Here is a 19,555-nt window from a genome sequence, read left to right as displayed (position 1 = left end):
TGTCGTCGATACAGAAAATATGCCTGTATAGTTACGGGAGAAACTGAAAGCGCACAACCCGCCTGAAGTCACGGGCGCGGCTGGCCGCGGCGCTCAGCCGGGCGGATCTCGCCGGGGCGTCAGGTTTTTAGGAAGCACTGGGCGTCAGACAGTTCAGAGGAAAGAAGGGATAACGCGCTCCAGGAAACTGTTACCTGACGCCAAACGGTGTGCTAGTAACACAGAGATGCTGACGCTTGAACAAAGGTGTTGAGGAGAAATGAATGAAATTGATTCATGAATTATTTACGGAGGGAAAGCAGTTTTTCTGATTTAATACTTTTTAACAACGTTAAGTTGGCAAATTAAATGTTTAAATAAGAAAAAAGGCGTTTCGTTTGGTCTTGTTAGTTGCTGTGGAGTCAGGACTCTGACTCGTGGTGCCACCGTGTACCACAGAACGAAATGGCGTCTGGTCCTGTATCATCTTCATAGTTGTCGGTATGCTCGAGTCCGTGGTTGTGGCCACTGTATATTCTGAGGGCCTTCTAACCTAGGGGGCTCATCTTCCAGCAACATATTGGACAGTATTCTGTTGTGATCCATAGGGTTTTCATCAGTTGATTTTCAGAAGGTGATCACCAGGCCTTTCTTCCATGGTGTCCGTGGGTGGACTCGAACCGCCAACCTTTCAGTTAGCAGCTGAGTGTGTTAACTGTGCCACCCAGGGACACCATTTTATGTTCCCTTTAAAAAATATATATTACTCACCATATATTCAGCAATAAACATTGCCTGCCTTTCTGTACAATATTCATAATTTTAACTATTTGTGAAATGTCGTTGAGCCAGTAACGGCAATATACCGTGTAACTGCCCCTAGCAGCACAAAGACCAGACTTCTGTAGAATCCTCAGATGCCCCCACCACGAGGCTGTGTTGCCAAGGTCATTGGCCAGGCTGCCTCCTTGTTCTTCTACTATGTGGCCACAGCGGCCCCTGCCCCCTTCCCTTTGCAGTGACAATTTACTGGATCAGGCCTTGTGGGCAGGACTGGCTACATCATTGGCAGACCCAGGTGCAAAATGGAAATGCAGGGTCCCTTGTTCAAAAAGCAGGGAAAAAGTGCTGTTAAAGATACTAAAATGTAAAGCTCATTTCTTTCTTCCACGGTGTCCCTCTCAACTTGTCATGGTATTTTTGCTTTCTATTTAATGTCATCCTAAGTAAAGAAAAATCCAAATGTTAAATTACTCATTTTAAATTATCAGCATGGATTTTACTGTTCATCTTTATGCTGTGTAATACCAGTTTTAAATGTAAATATAACAGGGTTTAGCTCATATGTGGAATCACTGAAATTGCCATTCATGTTCTATAGCTCGTTCATGCATATGTATTTCATTCTTACCAGAACATTGGAAACACTGCATAAAACAACTGATTCTTGGTGTGTACCTGTTCTCCCAACTCTCTCTCTCTACCTTTGGCTTACTGATGAGCCAGGAAAAGGAGGTGTGGGTTGCCCTATCCTCCTCTTTCCTTCTTTGTCATCATTTTCAGCATAAGCAGTTGGCCATTATGGGGGAGTAACACGAATAAGAAAGAACATGATTAGGTTCCTTGGCCGTTTGTATTTCTTAGAACACCATCACTGCCTTTTTGTGTTCAAAGAAAGGTCTGGTTCAAAAAGAGAGCATGACCTCTTGGGGCTGCCAATACCCCGGCTTATTCAGTCGTAGATGTAACATGCTTACCTTGGAATTCTGTGCTCACAGGGCATTGTAAATGCTGTGCGCAAATGGGGTGACCAGGAGCACCTATCTCCACTGCTCACATACATGCACCATTTCCAACACACAAGTTCAAAGATAAAACGCTTAAGAATTTCGAGTCAATGACAGCAAAGCATTAAACTAGTAATCCTTATTATTGTATTAAATTAAATATGAAATAATAATAATAAGCCTGATGCCCTTTTGAGGGCATGGCCACGTGCTACTGTACAGCTTACACTCTCAGGAAGCTGGCCCTGCTGGACATGAAAGGAGAAGTTCCATTGTGTGTTCGCGTGTGTTTTAATAAAATCAGAGGTAAATCTAATTTGGTCTTGAGTACCCAGGTGTTAGTAACATCTTCCAGACTCCAGAAACCAATTTTGTCCTATTTGTTAAAGAGTGCCCTTGGAGGCACATCTTTTTTAATCCCATTGATTTACTCATTTCAGTTGCATTTGGTTAATTGCAGCTTAGTTAATTGCAGCCATCACATCCAAGCTGTATGTTCTCAGGGAGGGCTCTGGGATGTTTTGAGGACAGACCACAGGGAGGGCTGGGGACAAGGAGTGCGGGGAGGCAGTGCCCTTAGAAATCCAGTCAGACTGGTTGAGGACACAGAAATGAACCCCTCGGGGACAGGGAAGGATCTGGAAGAACGTGGAATCCCCGTCTACCGTATTTTTTGTGCAAATAATGCGTGCCTTCTACATTTGTTTGCCAACCGCCCTCCCCGCCCCCCAGTATTTTCAGAAGCTCCACTGTGCCAACTTTGTTTTAATGTTGCTGTAAAAAAAAAAAAAATTTAGCATAGCGCGCTTTACAGTTGTGGGGGGAGGGTGCAAATGGTAGAAGGCACAAATTATTTCTGTAAAAATACAGTACTCCTTCCTCTCCCTCTCCTTCCGCTTTGGACCTGTACGATGGTGGTGGGAATGGTGGAAATGTTACAAAATAGAAATACCAGCATTTCATAAGTACCATAGCCTAGCAATAGCCTGGTAAAGGAAGTTCTCTTATGAGCCACATTTTATAGATGAAAAAGCTGAGGCTCAAGTACGTCAAGTGTCATCCGAGAGTTGGTAAGGAAGGTTGAGTGTCACCATTGTGCTGGTAAATGGTGGAGCTGGGCTGGAAGTGATGGTGGGCCCAGTTCAAACTACGAACATGGAAACCTTACTCTCTGTGCAGAGTTCTGGGGGAGCTTCGGAGTACTGTGTTTGGGAGAGAATATAGGCAGCAGGCTGTGAAAGAGCCTTTCCAATCCAGGGTTTGGTGGAAAACTGGGCTTTCTGAGTTAAACAGTTGATGTCACTGGGTCGCTCCTTGATATGACAGAGGGGCTGCTGGTGAATGCACGGTGAAGGTGGTGGCCACCCTCCTTGCTGCCTGGCTGGCCCATGGGGGAGCCTGCAGGGCTGCCTCAAGATCCCGCGCAGCTGGTCACATTGGCCCTTGTTTAGCTTTGTCTCCTGTCATCATGGCTGCGGGACTACTGGGCTTCTCGGCGTTGGCATCCGATGGCCTGGCCTCAAGTCTCAGCTAAGCCTCTGACTAGCTGCATGACCTTGGCCAAGTCTCTTTGGCTCCCTTTGGTCTTGGTTCCTTTATCCATACAAGGAGATGACGACGCCTACCTCCCAGTGCTGCCCTGTAGGCGGAAGTGGAAGAGCGTGGGTTAAAGCTCGCATAGCAACGCTGGGGCAGAGGAGGCCCTCTGTCCCAGAACGCTGGCCTCTGACCACAGCTCCTGAGTGTCACATCACATGTAGGGTGGGCAGTGGGCACCAAGTGAGGCGTGCTCAGCCCTTGGGCATGGCACTGAGCCTGTTCCCTGGAGCAGATGGAAACAGAGCACTCGAGAGCAACTGGTGCATGTCCCTGGTAGCTGGTGCTTACAGTTTTCTATGGTGACTTGTTGGTAGCTGCAGGGCATGTACGAAGCCTGGGAAAAATATCCGGCCCCTGGGGCTGTTTGATGCTTTATGTTGTTCAGATCAGCGTGCAGTGAGCGCTTTTGGAGCTGTGCTTAGAGGGGTCCTATTTTCCAGGAGGTACTTGGGGCCATGTGCCTGCCCGAGGAAGCACCTGGCAGCCAGACAGGTAGAAATTCCATTTTAGGAAAAGGTGACAGCGACGTCTGTGTGCCAAGGGCGGGGCCAGCTGAAATCACATCTAAGCAAGAACAAGGCCTCCCTGACATGGACCCCACTTTCTCAGCAGTTAAAGATGTCACACAACCTTCATCCCTGCCCTGCCAGGCCCATTCCATAGTTTGCCAACCTCTCTTGTTAGAATTGTCACAACCCAGTGTCTTGTGATTTCACCTTCAATTTGAAAATGGCTGACTTCCTTCAGCAAAGCAGGGCCAAAATATTGAGACCCACCTACTTCAGGAAGCCTTTCTTGGGGGGACGATATTGAAGGTTAGGGTGGGTCCAAGTGGGCACCAACATTTGCTTCCAACCTGTGTGGGAAGCAGGTAACCAAACCAAACCAATTGCCATCGAGTTGGCTCCAACCCATGTGTGTTAGAGTAGAACTGTGCTGTTTAGGGTTTTCAGTGGCTGATTTTTTGGAAATAGATTGCCAGGCCTTTTTTCTGAGGCACCTCTGGGTGAACTCAAACCTCCAACCTTTGGTTAGCAGCCGAGCACGTTACCTGTTTGCAACACCCAGGAACTCTGGGAGGCAGGTAAAAGCAAACAAAGGTGCCTCTGGTGTAGATAACTTCCATTTGGAGAAACTTATATTTGTAATGGAAAGACGAGGGGTGGGTTAGAGAGAAGGCTAAGAGGAAGATAGAGGAGTTAACCTGGGAGGCTTCCTAAAGGAGGCGGGCTTTGGGCTGTGCCTTGCAGGGAGGCTGGGCTGGGCAGGCAGTGGGGTTGGAGTTTTGGCAGTTGATGTAAGGAAAATCCCCTGCAGAGCACTCCAAGTTCACCCAGCTTTGTAGCTGAGCCACCGACTTGCTTTGGGTAAAGGAATACTCTAGCCCCTGTGGTTTCTGGCGAATTGAGCAGGAACTGCTATGGAAACATGACCGGGATCCCAATAGCTGAGTTCAACAGCTAACAAAGGGGTTTGGGAGGCTGCCCTTGTTCACGTTGGCCTGGTACATGTGGTAGACGGGTTAATTGGGAGCCCACTTGGAGGATAACCCATTGATGGTGTGGCACTCTTAATGAGGAACTCTGAGTGCCACACGGGATGTGATAATTAATCAGGAAATACTTTGTCAGTGGATCAGCTGTCTGTCTTCTGATGTCTGCCTTGTATATACAGGAAGAAGTAGAAACTTCCATTTTTTAAATCAAAATTAGTTTTAAAAAACCCATCATCTTGTTTTTATTTCTTTTTTGGGCTTCGTTTACTAAGTGTGCTTCCATCATACTGTGGTGGGGGTGATGGGTGAGACACACATTGAGGGGATTGCTTAAGTCCCTTGTTCTACCTCCCAGGGTCTCCCTGGGGCCTCTGATCCCCTGAAGATTCAGCCTCATGCTGCTCCCCAAGCAGTCAGGGCTGAGGGCAAGCTGCCTCCCTTAGTAAGCCAAGACCATGGGATCTTGCATTATCCTTCGCAGACGATGGAGTTGGTGATGCCTCCATCCCAGGGCTGCGATATGGACGGAATGGAGTACCATTCTCAGTGCTTTTAAGGTTCCCCTTTAAACCCTCTATCACCACCACCTCTTCTAAGATGAAAGTCCTTAAACCTTGCAGTTGGAGAAGACTTTCCTTTTCCCTCATTTTCTCTTTCCTCACTCCTGTTTTGGAGACAGAAGTGTCCCACCCTCACACCCCCAGTTGACCCTCGACCTCTCCCATAATCTTGGTTCTTCATGTGTCCACCTTCACTTACATCTTCTTAAATCTCGCTCTTTTAACAGTGTCCTTCTTTTCAGCATGAGAGATTGTTGGGTCTCTTCCTGATGGGTTTTTCCTCCTTCATCTCCCTGTCTCTTTCTCTCACCTTCTTTTCATTACCAGCTTTTCTTTAGAAAGCCAGCTGTCCCCCACTTCGTCTTCTTCACTTCCCAGTCCCTTATTAGCTGCTCTGTAATAAACACTCCAGTCTTTCTGCTGACACTGGTACAGAACTTGTCATTTTCAATTTCAGTGGCCTTGACCAAGTCCTTGCCTTCTGGTTGTATTGATGGTGGCCCACCCCTGTACACCTCTGCCTCCTCAAAATTCCCTCCTTCTCTGTGACAGGGCCTGTGCGGGCCTCCTCCAACCTCCTTCGAGGGTGGCTCTTCCACTGGAGTTGGGTGGCGCCCCCAGGTTCATCATTCTTCTTAGCACCATCTCCCTTGGCATCTCATCCACTCCCGTGCTGCTCAGCGGCTCCCCTCTGCTGACAATGCACATGTCCTCATTTCCACACTCTGCACAAACGTGGCTCACGTGGCTTCCACACTTGATGGTCTTTCTCACTTCCTCTCCTCAGCTGATCTCCTCATGTGCCCCCTAGGGCACTTGCCGTCCTCTTAAAGATTCAAGCTGGAAGTCTCGGAATCAACCCGGAAGCCCCCCTCCCTCACCTTGATGTCCACATTTTCCTTCTGCCTGAGCTGGGTGTAGAGTTTCCACCTCTTTCCCGGTTGAGTGTGGCTGTGCTGACTCTGGCTTCTCCCCTGTCTCCTGTCCATCCATCAAACTGCCCTCCATATAATTTTCCTGAAACAGCTTTGATTGACTTGCCGTCATTGCAGTACATCTTATCTGTCCCCACTGCTTACAATAGCTGGCTGCACATTGGAATTACCTAGGGAGGATTTTAAAGCTCAGGGCCTGCTACACACACGCCCTAGACCATCGAATCAGAAATCTGTGGGTGGAACCCCGGGATTGGAATTTTGAAAGTTCCCCCCATGTGATTCTAGCATGCAGCCAGGATGGGGAGCCATTGGCTGACAGGATATCACAATGGCCAGAGGAAGTGTAGGGAAGAAAAGATGGATTTGAGGTAATGGTTCTCAACCGGTGGCAGTTTTGCCCCCCAGGGAACATTTGGAGATATTTTTGGTTGTCACAGCCAGGTGAGGGGCGTGCTACTGGCATCTAATGAGTAGAAACCAGGGATGTTGCTAAATATCCTAAGTGCACAGGACAGTCCCTACAGCCAAGAATTACCCAGCCCCAAATATCACTGGTACCCAGGTTGAGCAGCCCCGATTTAAAGAGTAGGAAAGAAGAGGCAATGCTGACCTTGACTTTGGAACAGACTAGATGCATTGCACAACAGTGAAGAAAATACATGCGTCTGCTTGTGTCTCTGTGCTCCATGTGCCGTGCCCGTCGATCAGCCTGGTATGTTGAAACTTTTCACACCATTGCAATTTCCATTATGTGAAGCCTCAGCTTGCTCCTGCCATGTTCATTCTCTGGTTATCCTTTTGAAAATGAGGTTCAGTGGGATGGCTGCTAGCAGAGAGAGGCACATCACACCTGAAGCTAGCTTTTGCTAAACTCAACAGTCACGGTTTTGGTGACTCTTAACGAGGACACTGCCTGTCGTTACTTAAACAGCTGATTAGATTGGGGAGGGGGTGGCTGCTTGTGTGCCTGTTACTGACATTAGCCAGTTTGGAGATGGTGGCATGCCTGGGGACCACCTTCTCCCGTTAAAGAGAAATACCGGTGCTGATAGCTTATATTTATGGAGCCTTAGCATTTGTAAGGAGTTTTCATGTGCATCATCCAATTTGATTTGTCATTTCAGCTCTTAGCTTTCTGCAGTGTCATTTCCTATAAAAGGACATATAACAAATATAAAGGAGTTACTGAGGAAATAGATTAGGAAAGAGAATAGTAAGAGTAAAGGATCAAAAGGCATTAAAAGAGATAAAACCTACATTGGTCGTAAAATTAGAAATATAATTCTGGTAATGGGGGGAAAAGCTTTGCCAAATTGATTAAGCTTTGGGAAGGCCTAATTATGGAAGAACCCAGTTCCAGACAATCATATTAAAAATTTCTGGCTCTGTACTATATTTCTAGTTTCTATGTTTTTAATTTTATATAGCATTTTTAACAGCACAGAAGTAAATAGTATTTTGAACATTACTACTACTTTAAAAAGTATCTTTTCTGCCTGAAATATAAGATTTAAGGATTCTTGCTGTCAGCGAGGGTCCCCCGTGAGAAGGTGGCATTTAAGCAGAGCTGAACTTCGTGTCCTCCCAAGGCTACTTCTACAGTGATGACTCCTCTTCTGCGGCCCAGCCCCTCTCCTTTGTTGCCATATTCCAGAATGCCTCCTGGACAGCTCCCCCAGGATGCCTCAAACCCACTGCTGTTCAGTCTATTCCAACTCGTGGAGACCTCGTGTATTAAAGAGTGGAACTGTTCCATAGGGTTTTCTTGGCTGTAATCTTCACAGAAGCAGATTGGCAGGCCTTTCTTCCACAGTACTGCTGGGTGGGTTTGAACCGCCAACCTTTAGGTTAGTAGTCGTGCACAAACTGTTTACACCACCCAGGGATCAGGAAGACCTAGGGGTACCTTAAACCATACATGCCCATCTTCCCCGTCAAACTTCTTCCTCCTCTTCATTTCCCCATTTTGGTGGTTCCTGGCATGACCATTTCCTCACTCAAGTTAGAAACTCCAGACTCACCCTGGAATCATTCTCTTTTACCACCCCTACACATACGTTCCAATCAGACGTTATCAGGATCCTCACTTCCTTCATGCCATAGTTCAAGCCCTCACCTTGCCTGGCACTATTGCAGGAGACTAACTAGTTTTCTAACCTCTATTCTCCTGCCCCACTCTGTCTTCCACATTACCAACAGAATGACCTTTATACAGCCTTCCATCTCCACAGCTGACCTTTCGGTTAGCAGCCGAACTCTTAACGGTTGCACCGCCAAGGCTCCTCATAGTGCCTGTGTTAGGACTACCCCGGTGAGGAGAGTTCTTTGTATCCCTTTAGCCTGTGGGTTCCCTGGAGACAGGTACCATCTCTTGTGCACCTCTATGCTTCTTGCAGATGGTAGCGCTTAGGAGATTATGCAAAACATGTTTACTGAGCTGACCTGAATTCTGCAGAAGACGTTCAAATAGGTAAGTTGAACCACATGAAACTACAGTTTTTACTGGTCAACATCAGCAATTCTATATGGTTCGACCTAATTTATCTACTTTGTGTCCATATTTATTTTACCTGTTTTGGCATTTCAGAAGAATTCTTAGCATCAGCCAGACTGCCTTAAAGCTCCAGGAATTATTCTCAGCTCTGGGAGACATTTCTGAGTGCATTCATCCAGTTTTTCTAACCAACAATGGATGCCGATGTCAGAAATGTTGTAATGGTATACTCTGTTTCCTTCTTTGCCGTTGACAATTTCTCTCTCAATTTTGTTTTTTTCCGGTTCAGATGGTTTATCATAAACGTTAATTAGGTTTTGAGGTTGTATATAGGGATATGAAGTGGTATGATGGTAACTTCTAGAATTATCGTATTTTATCTGCCTAATGAAAAGAAAATGAGGTAGTCCTGAATAAGGCAGAAGAAATGAATTGTTTATTTACATATAGTTTTTCAGAGTGAATGTGGGAGATGACAGTAGTAGCTGGAAGATTTGTGACTATTTTCTCCAAAGGCTTTGATTTCAATGACTAGAACTAGAGTTGTCTTTGTATTTAGAATAGCTTTCATATTCTGCCTTCCCGCTTCTATCAGCATTTAAAAATAAGATTCAGCAGTTTTAGGCTTGTCATGCTTCTCAATCCCCTTGTCATGAGACAATAGTATTGGCGGGGGCCAAGATTTAAGGGAACAGTTCATTGTGGGTGTGGTCTTCTAGAACAATGGTTAAAGTGGAAGGTGAGGTGAAAAATTGAAAGAAAGTATTAAAACAGGCCAAACTGGTTTTTGAAATCTTTCCTGGCTTGACAGGGCCAGGGGTATTGAATATAGAAGACTTTCGGGATTGTCTAAAACTAAGTGCGCTACAAGATCAGATTGTTAGAGGATTTGGATTCAGGATCTTATACACTCTTTTCTTGGGGTGTTGAGCAACAAACCCTCAAATCTTGGGAGAATTTTTTAGGAGAGGGTGGTCTCCATCTTGTCTTTATATTTGCTTTTTTTTTGATAGATTTGTATAAGCACACAACCAACTAGAAGATTCTATTCACAGGGAATCCTTCACCCTATGGTTATCAGTGGCCATCACTGTATTTGACTTGAGTTTCTGTAAATGTTCTTCATTTCTATAAATGAAGGCAAGTGGGCTAGCCAAATGTTTAAAAAATGGTTCAAGAGTTAGTGAAACTTGAAAACACATAGCTCGTAACTATGATGAAGACAATATGCTTAGATGACGTGAGAACTTTGGTTTTGTACTATGTGGGTATCCAAGGTGGTTTGTGAAATCTGCAGTCAGAATCATTGTTGATACAATAGCTTTTATTCTGAACGTTGAGAATGCTCTTGAAAACACCCTTTTGAATTTCATTCAGTAAGGTGTTCTAATGAATTAAAAAAAAAACTCCATGTACAAATAACCACGCCCTACAAGAAAACTGCTCTTATTTTGAATTTCCTTTCTAAGACGTCACCAAAATGTCAGTTAGCTATAACTGTAGCCTATTAATGCTTATTTTGAAATAAGGAAGGGTGCCTTTTTATAAATTGGGCTTGAGCTCAAATTTCTCTTATACTATCATGCATGTTAGCTATAGACCAGGGAATGGATTCTGATACTAAATTGCTACTCTGCTATTGTTAAACCCCTGTTTGGACTTTCTTCCCTTTTTTGTATTTTTTTTCTCCCCTCTTAAATATATATATTTTAAAATCTCTGTCTATGTATCTGTCTATCAAGAGAGGCTGATTGTGTAGAAGACAAATATTAAAGAGAGCAAAGAAAATAGAGACCACGGCAAGCCCTTTGAATAAATTTTGCCAGGGTTGGGGCAAATGAAATAAATCAAACGTTGATGCATTATAAAGGGTCCTGGAGAAGAAAGAGTTGTACTTATTCTTGGGCATGCATTGTCCCGAGAGGAGACAGATACAGTGGCGACCAGCTGAGTCACGTGGTGGGAGGGGGCTCTTTTCTTCCTCCTCCACGTCCCCTCCTCTGATGTCACAAATCTATTCATCCCTGGGAGAGTTAATTAGCATTCACTGGGTGCCTTGGTGAGGGAAAAGAAGTGAGCAAGCGCTTGTAAGAAAGCAAGGAAGGAGAGCGCGGTGGGGGAGCGGTCCTGCGCCCCTGGGCGCCGCATTGAGACTTGAGGCCCCATCAGCACAGAAGGGCTGCTTTATAGCTGGGATCCTTGGTGCCGTATGGCTGCCGGCTCCTTGGCAGCTGTCTTTGTGGACCAGTGGGCAGAGGAAAATTGACGCTGACAAGACTTGCATCTTGGAAGGGACTGGAATCTACTGTAGGGAAGAACAGAGCCTCTAATCACACGGGTGTAAATAAGAGACGGAGGGGGAGTCCGAGAGAAAAGGAAGAGGAGGGGAGAAAAAAGTGTGTGTTGGGGGGAGTGGGGCAAAGCATTTTTGGTGGATGGTATGAAGCCAGCCATGGAAACTGCAGCCGAGGAAAATACTGAACAAAGCCAAGAGAGAAAAGGTACCCAGGCTCTGACAATAACCTGTTTCCAGCTTTTCACTGGGGGTGCTTCAAAAGGTTGAGCCCGGTTTTGTCTCTTTTAAAATGGCTCTGAAGCCATCTCGATGGCAGGGGCTTGCTTTTGGGGTGGTTTTTTCATGTAGACTGATGTAAAATTAATAGAGCAGCCTCGTCTCTTCAATCCATGCCTCTTCCGAATCCTTCTACCGAACGTGCTATTTCATAGAAGGAGCCCTGGAGCTTGTCACCTTGGGTAGATGGATTGGGGAAACGGTCTATTTTTATTAATATAATTAGTCGTTACTTACGTCTTATGTTCTGCATGTTGCTATGGCTTAGAAGCCTCGGGCATATTCCAGGGACATGGAACGTGGTGTTTTCTGCTAATGCTGAGGAGGAACTGAGGGGCACGCGTGTGAAATATGTTTTGGTACCACTAATGCGCTAGCGACTGGGACATTCTCTTAGTTCCTTATTCTAATACAAGTGCTATTTCAGACTGTGACATGTTGGAGCTTGAGAGAGGGGACGTCAGCTCTGTCCCCCAGTGCTGATGGAAAAACGTGGCTGGGGCGTGGGGCGGGGGGGTCCTGCTACTTATGACTTAGAGATTTGGGGAAGGAAAATTGATCAAGGCTCTACTCCTTAAGCAGAATCTTAGAACATCTCAGGATACTGACATACAGAATGGCTTTCTGGGAGAAATAAGTGTTTTACAGTAAGAAAGTGGCAGAAAAGAGAAGCTAGAATTAATCTCTCTTTTTCTAGATAATGGATGGATTTCAAGTTTGATAGTCCATCGAATCAGCTCAGCCACTGTTAGGTTAATGGCATCTCGCTCACCCAAAGTGATAGACTGTCGTGAACGCACAGAAACATTCTATAACCGCGATGGCCCTGTTAGAAAAAGCCATCAGGCTCGGTGATTTCTCACGGCCGTGGGGTCCACTGACAGCCACTAAACAACAGTAATTCTCCAGGATGGAGACACAGCTGGGTTTGGTTTATGAACACATAGGTTAAACCATATGAAATTGGTGCTCGTCAATCATTTTTCCACCCACAGCAACAATTTTATATAGTCCAACTTAACAGCATTCTGGTGGAGAGACTGTTTTTAGATGGAATTTCTTTTTGTACACAATATTTTAATAATTTCTGTTTATCCTAAACAAAAGCAATTTCATTTTTAAATTGATATAGTTCAATCCCTACATCAAAACCATCTTCCTCCTTCTCCTCAGCCAGAAAAAAAGAAAAAACCGCTGGCTTTTCTTGTATGTGGATGTGTGTGTGTGTTTAATCTACATAAATGACTAAATAGCAGCAAGAGAAGCTCTTGAGAGTATTCATCAAGCTGAAGAATGGAGATAAAAGTTTAAAGATTTATTTCCCTGATGATTAGAGACTAAGTTGACTGCATTTTGGGGATATTATAATGTAATAACATTCAGAGGAAGTCTAGCATGGCTTCTAGCAGTTGTTTCCTAGAATAGATGATTTTGCCCAGTACACAATTTTATTTATTAATATGGCATTTGCCAGTGACAGTTAAAACCATTTGGGTCTCTGCAAAAATATACCATTTGTTTTTCTCCCCACAAGCGAGCAAGGGTCAGAAAACCTGTATAAAGTCCTTTACTTCTCAATTGGGTATCTCATTTTGTTTTATAAAATAGGCTGTTATTATTTGAAGTCATTTAAATATTATTTAATAACAAATCTGCAGACTGCCACTGTATCCTTGGTAACCTGGTTATGAAAGCTCACTAGCTGTGGCTTTACAGGCAAAATCAGAAACGAGATAATTCCTGGAGGAACTTGAAAAATTACCAAAATTGATAAACACTAGCTGTCTTTTAAAATAATTGAAAAATACCAAGTTACCGAAAGATATCATCCCATGTGTCTTACATGCTTGAATAAGAATACGATCCAGGTCATTTATTTTTACTAATCCTCTAGCAGCCAGTCGCTATGTGACCTACCATAACTGTGGACCTGGAGGGTGGCCTGGCTACTGACCTTCACTCAGATGAACAAGTTCATGTACTGGCTGCCTGAAGTCAAAACTCACACAAGTAATCTTCTTTGCCATTTCCCGTTTGCTCACCTGTTGTCGTTAAAGGCATATGCAGAAACATAAAACTACAGCCACAAATGTTTGTGCGTGCTTGTCATTCCACTATTCCCTTCAGATTTAATTTGACGTTTTATAAAATATATGTTTATTCCATTGAAATTAACATTGAAATATTCGACATAATTACTTATAGAATACGTTCTGTAATTCTTCAACTGTGGATCTTTTTTTTTTTTTAAGTCTTTCAGCAAGGGATTTTTTTTTAATTCTATACATTTTGTCACTTCTTAAAGAGTTTTTATGCGCTTTTCCCCCCTCTATTCCTCCACTCCTGTTCTCGTTGCATTGTTGATGCTTGGGGCAATTTTGCCCAAAGGCTAGCACCCTATAACTTGTGAATAAATAGCTTTGGATTATTATAACAGTGGTTATTAAGCATGTAAATTAAATGAAGCTTTCTAAATCAGCCTCAGCTTTTATAGTCAGTGCCCTTCTGGAGACTTATGTCAGGATAAAACCTCCCAACTGTTGGGATTCACCATCTCCAACACAGAGCACCGTTTCTTTAAATCAGAATGGCTTTGTTCCTATTTTAAACCCAAATCATTCCTAGTCCTTAAAAAAGAAAGTATATGTATTTTGAAACAGCCTTAATAATTTTTGTCACAGGACACCACTGTCATCGTTAGGTGCCATGGAGTCGGTTTCGACTCATAGCAGCCCCATGTACAACAGAGGGAAACGCTGTCTGGTCCTGCGAAATCCTGACGATCAGTGCTGTGTTTGAGCCCATTGTTACAGGACACCACTGAAAAAAAAAAAAAAAAAAAGGACACCATTAAAATTCGCAAGAATTTAGTAGCTATTCAGGGATTTTAAAGGGAAGCATGTAGGTTTTGTCTACTGGAAGTAAGAGATAACCACATTGTCACAAATGACAATTTTTAAATTGTAAGCGTGAAATTAAATCAAAGCATGAGAATTAAGTAGGCAGCCTCACTGAAATGGAGGAAATGAATAAGACAGAATCCAAGGAAATAGATCGAGGGAGCCAGTAATGAAGAGATGGCGCATTGGGCTTCCATTTATTTCAGTGGAGTATTGCTTGCTATCAATCCATTTGTGAAAACAAACGCAGCTGGAATTGCTGGGAGTGCGTAATCACAGAGTAGAAAAACAATGGAATCGTAACGTCTTCATTTGCTCTATTATGTGAAAAAAATCTAAATCTCTCTGATGAAAATTATTTTTATATACGGGGAAGTGGAATCAACTGACACAATTACAGGCAGGCTAGTGAAATCCCTGTGAATCATTGTTGAAATAAATGCCAGAATTCCAGGCATCCAATTTAAGTTTTTTTTTAAGCACACTGGAAGAAAAACGGAGCACCCCGGAAACAATGCGTAATTTAAAATGAGGTTCAGGATATAGTCAGAGTAAGAAATGAACCAACTGTTGACTTGTTTTAAAAAATGAACACATCCATTTAAATCTATTTAATCAAATAGATAAAAAAAAATTTTTAACAGCAAAATGCGTGCACTTTGGGCTCTCCTCTTTCTTGTTTAGGAAGAAAAGCCCTCCTCTAGATTGCATGGCCTGTGTCCTAAACAACCAGACTGACACACTTAAAAGGTTACACTATTTATTCCTGATGGTCCCTGAACTCTTTGATCTTGAGAATTTGAATGACGTTTTCTAACTTGATTATATGACTGTGGTACAGAGAAAGTTTTAGATGCAGGTTTTCTCTGTAAGAATCTGCCAAGGAGAACATCTGAAGAGAGGGTGTCTGGGGAATAGGCTGTCGAGAAAAGAGTGGGCCACCAGATGGTGCCGGACATATGTGGTAGGTATGAGCCAGCCGCCTTTGATTTTTTTTTTTATAGAAAATTTAAATGTGGAAAAGATCACAAGGAACCATTTGGTGTATCTCCTACTTTTCCACTGAGGTTTCCATCAGCCTGCTTTTTAAGACTCGGCCTTGCTAGTTCATCAATTAACATTAGAAAAAAGAATTCTGGCCCGTTTCTGGAATTTTGATTTGCCTTCCCTGAGAACTGAGTGAGAGCCCTGAATTTTGTTAGTATAATTAAACAAATCTATTTCTCTGTTATTTAGAGGTGTAGGTAAATTGAGGGTAAATGACCCTAATGAAATGACTCCTTAGTCTTCATGTGTCTAAGAACATGTGAAATACCCAGTGTCCCCTGGTATGTGTCCCCCCACTGGGACTGGTGATGCTGAACAGGATGGTGCCAGAGATGCTATCTTGCCTTTGTACATATGCGTGCGATGGTTTGCCAGGATTAAGGATGGCTGTGCAATGGAGGAAGGTGGTGAGCACAATGGCTTTTAAGAGATGGAGGTGACAATCCCAGCTTCACAAGTGTGCTTGCTTGGCTGTATGTCCGTTCGTTCACTTCATAATGTTCTTCTGTGAAACATCAGCCTTCTCTGTCCTCCTGTTACACTGAGAAGTGTGCTAACCCATCTTAGGGGCCATTAAAAAAAGAAAAAAACTCCATTGCTGTTGAATCAGTTCTGACTCATAGCAACCCTATAGGACAGAGTAGAACTGTCCCGTACGGTTTTCCAAGGAGCGCCTGGTGGATTCGAACTGCTGACCTTTTGGTTAGCAGCCGTAGCTCTTAAGAACTATACCACCAGGGTTTCAACTAGGGATCATTACCAAAACCAAACCCAGTGCCGTCGAGTCGATTCCGACTCATAGCGACCCTATAGGACAGAGTAGAACTGCCGCATAGCGTTCCCAGGGAGCGCCTGGCGGATTCGAACTGCCGACCCCTTGGTTAGCAGCCGTAGCACTTAACCACTATGGCACCAGGGGTGTGGTTTAATCTTGGTTTTAACCACAGTTGTGTTGATTGGTAGATTAAATAGCAAGCCATGCACTAGTTGAAGAATTTTGATCCTTGGCCAGCCCAATGGTATCTCTCTTCAGAGAGTAGTGTGGTCAGAGAAAAGAAAATAATTTCCAGGCTGACTTTATTACTTGCATTAACTGCTTTATATATTCAAGCCCTACTATGCTATATTCTGTACCAGGAGTCAGCATACTTTTTCTGTAAAGGGTCAGATAGAGAATATTTTAGACTGTGTGAAGCACACAACCCCAGTTGCACCTACTCAACCCTGCCATTGTAGTATGGAAACAGCCAGAGACAGTACTTAATCAACTGGGTGTGGCTCTGTTCCAATAAAACTTTATTTACAAAAGCAGGTGGCCATAGCTTGCCAACCTCTGCCACATTCTGTAGTGTTGTTATGGCATTCCTTTAATATTTTAAATAACAGTTAAAAATGAAGGATGATAAATACAGCTTTCAAAGACCTTGCCCTGCAAATTTGGCCTTTCCAGGAAGCCCAGCCTTTGTCACTTATTTGCTTCTGGTGACAGTTTCCTAAATGCTAGAAAGCGTTTCAGTCCGCATTTCAGCCACTCAGCCTTATCATTAAATCACATTGTCTAAGTAAAAGAAAAAACATGAACAAGGCATTGGGTTTTTGTTTTGTTTCCATTTGTTTATTTATTTTATCCTGATAAAATATATCTATAACAACACATTTGCCAATTCAACATTTTTTACATGTACAATTCAGTTACATCGATTACATTCATCATGTTGGGCAACCATTAACCTTTTTCCAAATTATTTTACCACGATTAACAATAACTCAGTGACTAAGGCTTTGGCTCCCTCCCCCCCCCCAGTTTCCCACTGTTTTTTCATACCACCTCGAGTGATAATCCACCACAGTTGTGTCTGTCTCCATAAGCCACACAGCTCGCCTCAGCCCCGACCATAAAAAATGTCTTGGATGTCGGTCGCAGTCTCTCGCTCTTCCGTAAGAGTATGGGTAGATCTCCACCCCCTTCTATCTTCTACTCTCTAAGGGGGCATGTTTTACAGTCTTAGCTTTGCAAGACATCAACCAGGGTCTTCCTAGGTGTGTACATTTCCATGTCTTTCCAGTTGCCCATACTTGACAGAGTGTTTTTAATACACCACTTGAGCTGAGGCATCTCCTCAGAGCCATGTGACTCCCTTCTGCTTGTTGGGACCTTGCCCATGGGGTTAAAAATGTATACTATGCTCTTTGAAATTTTATGAATCACTTTAGATTTAATACCTTTATTTAATACTGGCTCAGAAAGTTAAATTGGACATGGTTTTCTTTTCCTTTATATCTAAAGATTTACAGTAGTAAAAAAGGTCTCCTCAGAAACATTAGTCCAGGGGGTCAGGAAACACCCACTCAGTTGCTGATCCCATCCCCACTGCTGCTGGCGTAGCATGTTTTTCTGCTGGACGAAGCGTCTCAGACACCACTGCCGTGCTTTTCTCAGAAAACACGTTAGTGTTGGGCAGGCTGTGGTTTTTTGTCGTGGGTGCCTACAGCCTGTGCCTGAATGTCTATAGACCTCGCCCCCATCCATTCCAGGAGATGTGGACGAGCAGAGAGGAGGTGACAAATGTGCCCTACGCAGAGCCTCCCTGACTCTTGTGTCGAGATCACTGTGGCGGGGGACCCAAAGGTCTATTTCTCGCCCCACAGGGTTCCAGGTACCAAAAGCTTTCACTGTTGGTCTCTTGTCTGCAGCTAAATATTTATTCAGCAAACATTTATTGTGTACCTACTATGTGCTGGGCATGTGGAGCTAAATATTTTTAAAAGGAGGATGATAATTTTCAGATTAAAAAATAATTGAACTACTTGTTTGGGGTCGATATGGAGAGCTCACAGAACTTTATAAAAAAAATCAGATCATACAATGAGGTGGATGTGGCCTTCTTCTGGCTCTTTCCACCAGCCCCTCTGGGTTTCATTGACTTAAGAGAATATAGCACAACTTATGTCTGAGACAGAATCTTGTAAGCAGTAAAACAAACATCTAATTCCAGCTTAAGAACTTTTAAGAACCCCAAAATAGTGTTACTGTCATGGGACCTGGAACATTTCTTTAGGAGGCAAAGAAGCACAGGTCACCTCCAAGTGACCTCAGAAAAACTATTGTTGAGTTAACCACTGCCTCAGCCAAAAAGTAGAAAGTTAGAGCAAATGCACAGGCCGCAGTAAGACAACACGATGGAGTACGGTTACCCAGGCTCACACCAGGCCCCTCCACCCTGTGGCCGAGTGATCTTGGGCAAATGACTTATCTTTTCCTTGCCCTCAGTTTCCTCATCAGTAAAAACAGAATAAGAATAGTATCTATTTCCTAGGGTGGTTGTAACAAATGAGGTTCCAGATACAATGTGCTTAGTACGATGACTAGCACATCGTAAACACTCCGTATATTACAGCAATCGCCATTGTTCTTGACACAAAAACAGCAGAGCAACAAAAATCATTTTGTTCTGATCTTATCCCAGCATCTTTTTTCCTTTTGTAAGTAAAATGCTTTTATCTGACCTTGAAGTCCAAAAAGGTTTTCTCTGAAAGCCCACCTGGGAAATTATGTCTCTACTTCCCAAGGTGAAATACCTTGAGCATTTTTAGAGATGATGGAGAGTAGAGTTGATGTTTCCTAAAGAAATGCCTTGTGACATTAAGCATTGGCTTGTCTGCCTCATGACAGGGCTGCTTGCCTGGTCTTTGTCCTCAGTAATTGGAGGTGCTTGATCTGCTAATGGAATGATTACCCACATAATGACAGAATCATCGTTTTCATCCTTAAATATTTGTGGCACCTCAGATGGACATACCTCTTACTATGCTTTGTGGAATTCTCAGATATAAGCCTGCCATAGTGACCTTATGGTCTCTTAGGGATTTCAAGATTCAAGTTCACCAGTTATCAGAAGCCTACACTGTGCCAGGCAAATTGGTAGGTATTTTCCTCCTCAAACCCTAAGAAGTGGGAAATATAGTCATATAACCAGCGAGGGACCAGAATCCCTGGGAAGCCAATGGTTAGCACGTGTGTGAGTAAGCAGTGGTTCCAGCCCAACATGCTGGGAGAGAGTTGGAACAGGGTTTAATCCAGAACATTCGAGATTTTGAGGTAGTACTAAGTTTAAGATGAGGTGACAGAGACTGCTGCAGACGGCAGTGGGAGCGCAGGTGTCTCATCCAAGATTCAGCAGACC

The 19,555-nt window shown here is 43.7% G+C and overlaps 1 protein-coding gene across 6 annotated transcripts in view; it reads left to right on the top strand.

Moving 5' to 3' along the window:
* The first annotated feature begins 10,926 nt into the window (after nucleotides 1-10,926).
* Nucleotides 10,927-19,555, top strand: part of GPM6B (glycoprotein M6B) — a 44,148-nt gene continuing 35,519 nt past the window's right edge. Inside the window, exon 1 of one of the 6 annotated variants that reach the window (XM_023555201.2) lies at nucleotides 10,927-11,353. In XM_023555201.2, the coding sequence (XP_023410969.1) occupies nucleotides 11,293-11,353 (61 nt within the window). In that variant the 5' untranslated portion in view covers nucleotides 10,927-11,292. Of the gene's footprint in view, nucleotides 11,354-17,764; nucleotides 18,029-19,555 lie in introns of those variants that run through there. The other 5 variants (XM_003415985.4, XM_023555205.2, XM_023555206.2 and 2 more) reach the window with 5 other exon arrangements.

Source organism: Loxodonta africana, chromosome X (assembly GCF_030014295.1).
Source record: "Loxodonta africana isolate mLoxAfr1 chromosome X, mLoxAfr1.hap2, whole genome shotgun sequence".
NCBI lineage: Eukaryota > Metazoa > Chordata > Mammalia > Proboscidea > Elephantidae > Loxodonta > Loxodonta africana.
Note: the sequence above shows the minus strand (reverse complement) of the source record. Positions and strands in the feature narration are given on the sequence as shown.